General features: G+C 61.3%; 1 protein-coding gene across 1 annotated transcript; it reads right to left on the reverse strand.

Moving 5' to 3' along the window:
* Window positions 1–6,126: 6,126 nt before the first annotated feature.
* Window positions 6,127–8,380, reverse strand: Irf2bp1 (interferon regulatory factor 2 binding protein 1). The gene has a single exon (XM_005413820.2). It carries the CDS (start codon window positions 8,283–8,285, stop codon window positions 6,525–6,527), a length of 1,761 nt encoding a protein of 586 aa, XP_005413877.1. The 5' UTR covers window positions 8,286–8,380; the 3' UTR covers window positions 6,127–6,524.
* Window positions 8,381–8,953: the final 573 nt, after the last annotated feature.

An 8,953-nucleotide genomic window follows, 5' to 3' on the forward strand; every position in this document is an offset into this window, starting at 1 on the left:
CTCGAACTCACAATGATCCTCCTGCCTCAGCCTCCTGAGTGTTGAGATTATAGGCATGTGCCACCATGCCCAGCCCTTTTTATTTTTTTTTGTTTTGAGATCGTGTCACTGGGTTGTTCCTCACTGTGTTGAGGCTGGTCTCAAACTTGAAATTTCCCTGCCTCAGCCTCCCGGAGGGAAGACTGTCTCAGTTCATGCACCTGTGCGTGAGCTTGCACGTAAGATGTCTTACAGTCTCTGTGTATCTATCCTTCTCCTTGTCTCTTAATTCTCTCCCTCTCTCTCTCCCTCTCTCTCACTTTTCTATTCTTTCTCTCTAACACTCTTGACTCTTTTTGCCTCTTGGTCTCTGGCTTCCTGTCTGGGAGTCCATCTCCTGTGCTCTTTTTCTGGATCTCTGGTCTCTTCTTCCCTGGCCTCCCTCCCTCTCCCAGCTTCCTGAGTTTCCGCCTCTACCTGCCATTTCACTGGCCAGGCCCTCTATTTCTGTCGCTGTGCCCGCCTTGCCAGCTGCTGCGTGTCACCCCCCGCCCCTGCCGTGCTGGCTCCCTGTCTGCCGTCCCACCAGCCTTGCTGTCCTGGGCAGGCTGGGGAATTCCTCCTGGTTCCTGGAAAAAACAACTGGGTCGAGAGAAAGGCCCTCAGTCTCCCTGGCCCCCGCCCCTCCCTCGGGCCTGGGGGTCTCTCCCGAGCCGGCGGCCCGAGGCAGGAAGCCCTGCGGTTTCTGGCTTCTCCCCGGCGGCCTCCGGATCTGGCCCCCGCCCCCCGGCCAACAGCCCAAATATTATTCTGCGGGAGGAGTCGGTGGTGGCGGGAGAGGCTCCGGCTGAAAGAGGCTTTCAGGGCGGCCAGGCCTGGGGCTTCCTGTCCCCAGGCTCAGGCCGAGGCTGCCCCAGTGGGGACCTCAGGTGGCCGGAGGGGTGGGGTGTTGTTGTAGGGTCCTTAGGGGAGGGTGGGGCCATCCGTCAGGGTGTCTGGTGGCCACTGGCTCGCCTGGCGTGGGCAGGTGTGACCCCCACCCCAGGGACAGCCGGCTGGTGTCCAGCGTGGAAAAGTACCACGGTCAGACGTGGGACGCATGGACAGACACGAGGACGCCAGGGATCGGGGATGGAAGGGGAGCCATTGGGACACAGGGTTTCCTGGGCTGTGGGCCTGAGGTGACACAGTCCAAAGGAGGGGCCCGTGGGTGGCAAAACAGAGGCTGGGGCAGGGCCTAGCTGTGAGCAGAGGGCCATCTGTCTCAGAAGGCTCGAGCCATCGTGATAATACGTAATAGTTTCGTGTGATTCTACTGAAGTGATTGATCCAATACATTCTAATCCCCTTCACTTTATGGTTGGAAACGGAGGCACAGAGAGGTAAAGTGATTTGCCCTAGGTCACACAGCTAGTGGAGAAAGTGCTAGGACTAAGCCAAGGCCTACTGGCCCAGAGTCTGTACCCTTTGCCCCTGCCCCGCTCTGAAGGGCTGAGAGTCAACAGCAACCCAGCAGAGCCCTGGGGTCCCAAGCCCTTTCTGGAAGTCACCCTCACCTCTTACCACTATCTGCTACAGGAGGAGAGGGGGACACCCCTGAGGGCCGGCAGTCGGTGCGCGTGCGTGCGTGCCCCCGGGCCTCAGGCCTGCACGTTGGTGTCAGGGCGTCTGTGGGCTGCTGTGTGATGCCGTGGTATCAGTGTATGTGCCGTGTGTCTGTCAGTGCCCTCTCTGGGTCACTGTGACCATGCCTCTCTTTTAGTTCTGTGACTGTCTCCTGTGTGTCTGTCACTGTGTTTGTTTTATCACCATGTGTCTGTACCTAAGGACTCTTCTACCTGCCAGTATGCTTTCTGTGTCCCCTACTCTGTGTCTGTCGCGGTGCGTTAGAGTGTGTCTCTGTCACCCTTGGTCCCTCGACCCGTCACTGTGTGCCAGCCTGTATCTGTCACTGGGTGTCACTGCGTCTGCTCCCCTATGTGTCACCATCTACCCAGGTGTGTTACTCACCACCCAGGCCACAGGTGGGCGGACCAGGCCCACTGGTGCCAGGCCTGGGGCCCAGCCCGTCCCACCCTCCCTGCCACGGGCCAGGCTGGGCGCCTGTTTGCAAGGCCTGCCCCGGGTAAACAGCAGGATCCGGAACGCATGGGCACCTCCCTCACCTCTGCTCCCAGCCCCTCAGCCGCCTTGGGCAGGGCTGGACCGCAGCCCCACAGCTGGTGCCCCGGCCTGGAGATCACCACCGACCCTCGGGCACGGGCTTCCGGGCCCCCAGCTGTGGCTCAGCCTGGCATCTGTCTGTTGTTCTGTGTCTCTCTCTTTGGGTGTCCTCACCCGTCACTCTTTCTGTCCCTTCTCCCTCTCTTGCTGAGGCGTCTCTGTGGCACTGCCTTTCTCTAGGACAACCTTTGTTTTTATTTTGTTACTGTCCCTCGCCTCTTTCTCTCCCCAGACGTCTCTCTGAGGTGTCTCTAAAGGGATTTGCCGCTCCGGACGCCACTTTCTAACTTCAGGCTCTCTCCCGGCCGCCTCTCTCACCTGGGAGGCTTGCTCTCCCCTTGCCTCTTAGTGTGAGTCGCTTGGTCTCAGCCACTGTCTCTGTGGGTCCCTGCGCCCCCAACCCCTGCAGGGGCAGAATCTGCCACGCTAGGGCCCCTAGGGGGGCATGCGGCCCCCGTGTCCCGCCCCGGCCTGCTGGTATATATATAAAGGCATATGTACATATTATTTATATCTGGACCAGGGGCAGGAGGGGCAGACACTGGGGCCTTTGTGTAGCCGCTGCCCGCTGCCTGCCTGCTCACCGCTCCTCTCCCTTCGTCCCTGCTGCCCGCCCACCCCCACTCCCCCTGCACGGCGAGGTTCCTGTGGGGCCTGCCAGCTTCCTCTGCCCGAGGTGTGAGTGGGCACGCCACGGCGAGGCGGGCAGGGGGCCCGGGGGGGGGTTCCAGCTCCTGGGAAGCTTTCCGGGCGGGGAGGATTCTGGAAGGAATGGGACTTCTCAGCCATGTTGCTGTGTCTGTCTGCATCTGCTGTCCCTGGGTGTCCCTAGGTCCTCAGCTGGCCTCTCCCTGGGGATCTGTGAGCCTGCGCACCTAGCCAGATGGCTCTGACTTCTTCTCCGATGCTCTGGGTCTTGCTCGTGCCTGTACACACAGTTTGTTGTTGGGCATAGGTGCCAGGCCCTCTGTGAGCACTGGACACAGAGACAAATGTTGGTCTTACTGATTCTTTGTCATCTCTGTCTTATTCTCTCCATCTCTTCAGCCACAGCCTGAGCAGCCTTCCACCTGCTCTGATTAAAATGAAATCCAAAGTTCATACCACAGACCACAGCATATGCTTCCCCCCACGATCCCTCTTAATTTCCACGATCCCTCTTAACAACCCTGCCATACCTGTTGCACCACCTGGTTGCCTCCCAGATAAACCAACAGGTACCCACCTCAGGGCCTTTGCATGCGCCATCCACCTAGATTTCCCCTGGCTCACTGCCTCTCTTCTCAGCCTCATCTCTCCACGGAGCCCTTGGCTACATTCTGTGAAACAGCCACCTCCATCACTCTCTAACCCCTTTCCTTGGTTCGTCTTGTCGGATGGCTCCATGGCTGGCGGGCCCGGCTGGTCTGCACCGGAAGCCACCTCCACTGAGTAGGGCCTGAATTGTGTTCCCTGCTTACCCCACAGCACCTGGCCCAGAGTTTGTCATGTCGTGGATGCTGAGGGAGAGCAGCGCATGAATCTATGCATCCCTTACACCACACTGGGGATAGCGATCAAGCCAGCCCTCGCCTACCCTTAGGGGGCTCACAGTCCAGTGGCCAGATAGTGATGGTCCAGCATGGGCAGGGCTGGCATGGGAGAGCAGGGGGCCCAGAAATGGCGCCTGAGGCTGCTTTGGAGTCAGGGAGAGCTGCCTGGAGGAGGTGTCAGCTAAGCTGAGACCCCCCCCCAGAGGATGAGGAAAAAGGAACCAGGCTGTCTTCTGATGGCTGGGGACCAAATGACCTGAATAGAATCAGCCTTGCCCCTCTTCCTGGAGCTCCCATGCTCTCCTCTCTCAGAGAAACTTTGAGTTTGAGGTTGTCTTAACTGTTCCAACTGGGGTCTTGCCCTAATTTGAACTTCTCTCATCTTTTCTTTTTTTAAATTTTATTATTATCATTATTATTATTATTATTATTATTATTTTGGCCTTTTTATGAGACAGACTCTTGCAATGCAGTTCAGGCTGGCCTTGAGCTCACTCTGTAGCCCAGGCTGGTCTCCAACTTGCAAGGATCCTCCTGCCTTAGCCTCCCGAGTGCTGGGATTACACGTGTGCGCCACCACGCCTGGCCCTTCTTCTTCTTTTTAAATGGTACCGGGGATGGAACTCATGGTCTCACACACACCAGGAAGGGATCTAGCACTGAGCTACGACCCAGCCCCTCTGTGTTCTCCATTCTCTGCTCTCTGCCCCTCAGCTGCCCTTCCTCTAGGTCTCTACAGTTGGCATCCACCCAGGCCGAGGCATTTCTCCATCCAGTTCTCTTTCCTGAGCATCCATCCCTCCGTTTCTGCCTCATCTCCCTCATCTCAGAGCTCTCGCCAGTCTTTGGCTCTGTCTCTTTCGGTGGCTGATCTCCGCATTTGTCCCTCTCCGCCTCTGTGGCCTCTCATCTTTCTTTGGGTCTCCATGTCTCTCTCCCCTGACTCAGTCTTGTCACCTACTCACTGATTCCCAAATTAATCCAGAATGTCTCTGCCCCGCCCCACCCCAGCACTAGGGGAAGGGGGACTGATCCAGCCCCCCACACCCACACAGGTCAGGCCTTCTGCTCAGTTAATGGTTAACCCAGCCTCTATCTAGAATACACACCAGCCAGGCTGGGGGTGACTCCCCTGCCCCCCACCCACCTACCAGCTGCTCTTAAAGGACCAGTTGTCCTCCACAGCTTTTTCGCCCTGCTGGCGCACACAAACCAGGTGTCTGGAGGCCACTATCCCCGAGGACCCGGCGGGGGTGACACCCTGTGCTCTGGTCTGCAGAGCTGGGTCAGGGAGGCCTCAGACTTGCCTGGGAGGGGAACCCAGGCCGGAGCGCCGTTCAGCATCTCTCCTGTCCAGGCTTATCGCCTGCTGTATTTAACCAGGGGTGGTTTTCCCAGCCCTGCCCAGAGTTCCGGCTGGCAGTGCCAGGGTGGCACAGCACCTGAGGGCTGACCTGGGGGGATGGGACCCTCAGTGCAAAACGTGAGGGTCTACCAGATGTGAACGAAGGATGAAGTCCCCGAGTCTGTAATACTCAGGCACTAGAACATGTGCACCAGCGTCAAGAGGAGGGCTCCAGAGGGCAGGGTTCTCCAGAGTTAGGCAAAGAAACACCTGAGAGCAGGGCACAGTTTCGTCCACCGGCTGCCCTGGTTCAGCATTCTTCATTCCCGGAACCTCCAGCTCAGGGTCGCGAGGAGGTGGGGGCTGGGCTCCCGGGCCGCCCCCTCCCTTTAACCCCTGCTTTGCCACAGCTCGCTGAGGCCCCGCCCCGTGACGCCAGCGAGCAGGAAGTCCTGGTTAATGATCAGTCACCTGGACAGGTGCGGGCCACGGCCTCGAACCTCAGAGGCAGCCGCGGGGAGTGGGGAGGGCAGTGCCTTTTACCCAGCTGGTCACAGTGTTCTAAAGTGGCCGCCTCTTGGCGCCACCTGAGGCAAAAGGCAGTCACCTCTTTCCAGGCATCTTATTTTACCTCGTGGGGGAAATTTCCTGTTTCCTCAGGCAGCCAGTCCGTCTAGTGACCTAGCCTCAATTCTCTGCCTGTCTCCTCTAGGACGCCTCTCGTCGCCTCTTTCCCACCCCCCTGTGGGTGCTGTCCCTCTACGATCCTGGGTAGGTGATACAGGGCACGGGCCAACTACAGGCACGCAACCCATTCCCGGAACTGTCTGTGGCTCCCATGCAACAGCCATCCGCTTCCTGAACCTCAGTTCTGTCATCTGGAAAACGGGCCGATGGTCGCAACCAGCGGACGGCAATTGTGATCAGCTACCAGCCCGCCTGGCTGAAGGGCGCCACCTGGGGGCCAAACACAACATCCTCTCTCTTGTAGGACCAGTCCAGTCCCAAAGGGGGCGCAGCATCTCACACAACTAAGGGACCAAGAAAGAAAAAACCCATCTTTCGGTTTATTGAAGGACAAAAAGGGTGGGAGAAGGAGCAATAAAATGCTTTCGCTTCATTTATAAAGAGCGAGTTTTCAGGAGGCCTCTTCTCAGTGAGAACAGGGCACCTCTCTCCCAACTACAAGCAGCAGCAAAGCCAAGCCAAGGAGGGGAGAGGGACATTGGAGGGGCCAAGGGACCCCAAACACCACCTCCGACAGGAGCCACAAGCTTTCAACCCCCACCCACAATGCATCTACCCCGGGGGACCCATCTGGGCAGGGGAAGGGGGTATGTACACAGGTAGGGGTGGCACTGGGTTGGGGAGGGGAGGGAATAATTTATCCACAGCTGCAGTGGGTGGCAAGGGGGTAGGGGCAGTAGCCTGGTGACAGTGGTGGCCTAGGGGTCCCGTTCTTTCTTGACCTTGATGTCTCCAGCGAGGATGGTGGCAATCTCGCCCTGCATGAAGGCCCAAGGGACAGTGGAGCCCACCAGCGGGCACTTGTCGCCGCTGGGGCAGTATACCTCCCCCGCCGGGCCCTGCGCCTTGATGAACTCCCGCGAGCAGGGAAAGCAGAACTTGTGTCCGGGCACCGAGGGGCACTGGACGAAGTGGGTGTCTTCCAGCCGCTCCCGGCACAGCGTGCAGCACAGGGGGGCCCCCGGGGTCGCCCCCGTGCCACTACCACCCCCGCTGACAGCTTCAGCCCCAGCTGTGGGGCTGACTTCCGCCTCCCCATTGCGGGCCACCAGGCGATGCTGCGTGGGCGGCTGGGCTGTGGAGGAGGCTGCGGGGCTGGCACCCCCAGCCCGCACAGGGCCTCCGCCCCCACTCGGGTCCTTGGGTGAGTGACCCAGGGCCTCGGCCACATTCTTCAGGGCGGCAATGGGGGAGGGCACGCCGGGGGTCTCAGTGGAATATGGGGCACCGGGTGCTACCCAGTGTCGCTGCTGCTGCTCTTCAGTGGTCATCTTCCCAGCCGCCTCGCCCTCAGGCTCCGGGGATGCCTTGCGGCGGCGGGGTGTGGGTGCCAGGTTCCTGGAAGGGGCCCGCGGGGGTGGGCCACACAGAGCTGCAGGAGCTGACTCTGGGTACTGCTGCGGCAGGGCCTCAGCAGGCGCAGGCTCTCGGAAGCTGCGGACCCCGTCGGTGAGCAGCTCGCCCAACTGGCGCCATTCGCCTGAACCGTGGCGGCGTTCATACTCGAGGTACTTGAACCCGGAGGAAGCCAGGGCCTTGCCCGGCTCCCGCAGAGCATCATGGAACATCTGTCGGGCCACAGCCAGGACCCCCGCGTAGACATTGCCAGAACCACACGGGTACTCGGTGAAGAGCTTCAGCTCGAACTCATAGCCTGGAGGGCGGGCTGCGGCATCGAAGGCGAACACCCTCCCCACCAGCCCGTGATCCTTCTTGAAGCGCACATTGAAGGGGGCGCAGGCGGACAACGCCAAGAGCTGCTCTCGCACAGCTTTGGGGCGCCCATGCCACTCCTCTGCCCGACCCCGCATGGCCTCGTTCAGTTCTGCCAGACAGTCCGCATTCCTCTGCTGCTTCTCCTTATCGAAATCAGAGCCGAAAAGTGGACGGACAGGACTCAAGCCGGGTGCCAGGGTCAGGCCTCGGCCGCCCAGGCCAGACACAGCAGCTGCCAGCAGCCCGGGGGGCATCAGGCTGGGCATGGAGCCAAGCAAAGCCCTGCGTGCCCCTTCTGCCACGACCTCCTCGCGGCCCAGCCCATTAGCCAGGCGGGACCCCAGGGTGTATTCCAGGGCGGGTGACGGCAGGGGGAGGCGGCCGGAAGATGTGGCCCTGTCATAGCGGTCCGGGCCGGAGACGCCACCGCCGCCGCCGGTCCCCGATGGCTGGGTCTGGGCCTGCGGCGGTGGCAACGGGGGCCCCTGTGAGGTCGCCGCCGCCAGGTCCTTGGTGGTCGGGTGCTTGAGGGCGGGGGGCCCGGGCGAGCGTCCCTCGGGGAGCACGTGGCTGCGCTTGAGCTGGCGGGCGGCGTCGATGAGTAGCTCGATGCGGTCCGCGCCCTCGAAATTCACGCAGCCGCGACATACGGCCTCGCTGAAGTCCCACACCATGGCCCACGGCATCTTGGGCAGATCGCACAGGTAGCACCACTGGCGGCGGGACGCCTGCACTGACGCCATGGTCCCCGCGCGCGCGCCGCCGGGCCCCCGCCTCGCCCCCGCCGCCGATGATCGGCCCGCGCCCGCGTTCCACCCGCCGCCCCGGACGGGGCGAGCCACAGTCTGGCCTCCGGCTCGGCCTCCCCGCCGGGCCCAGGCCCGGCCCCCCTTCCCCGCCCCCTGGACCGGGAGCCTTCTTTTCACTCCCGCCTCCCTCGAGGAGGCCGGCAGAAGCACGTCGACGCCCCCGCCCGGTCCGGCCCAAGAGCAGAGGCGCACAGCTCGGGCCGCGATGGGCCGCGGGGGCCGCCGCCTCGGGCTCCCGCTGCTCCCGCCGCCGAGGCCGCTGCTGCAACGGCCGTCGCTGCCTCCACCTCCTCTTTCTGCCCCAGAGGCCGCTTCGCAGGGAAAGTTACATAACGCGCCGGCAAAGCCTTCTGGGAAATGTAGTCCCGCCGGGGCCGGCTCTTAAAGGGGCCAGCAGGCAGCAGGGGAGGCTCGTCGCCTAGTCCCACACCACCTCCTTAAATACTCCTGGAGCGCTCGGAGGAGCGCAGGCCCAAAGGTTCGGGGTGGGGAGGTAACACGAACGATTAGTTACCACGGACTCAGAAATTGCAGCGGGTGGACAGGCTGCCGAGCATCCGTTTTCTACTCAATGTGCAGTACAACTTTTGGCACAGGTCTTG

This window comes from Chinchilla lanigera, unplaced genomic scaffold (assembly GCF_000276665.1).
Source record: "Chinchilla lanigera isolate Chin_1 unplaced genomic scaffold, ChiLan1.0 scaffold00173, whole genome shotgun sequence".
NCBI lineage: Eukaryota > Metazoa > Chordata > Mammalia > Rodentia > Chinchillidae > Chinchilla > Chinchilla lanigera.

Coding starts and splice junctions, on each gene's coding strand:
- Irf2bp1 (XM_005413820.2), bottom strand. CDS start 8,285: ATGGCGTCAGTGCAGGCGTCCCGCCGCCAGTGGTGCTACCTGTGCGAT.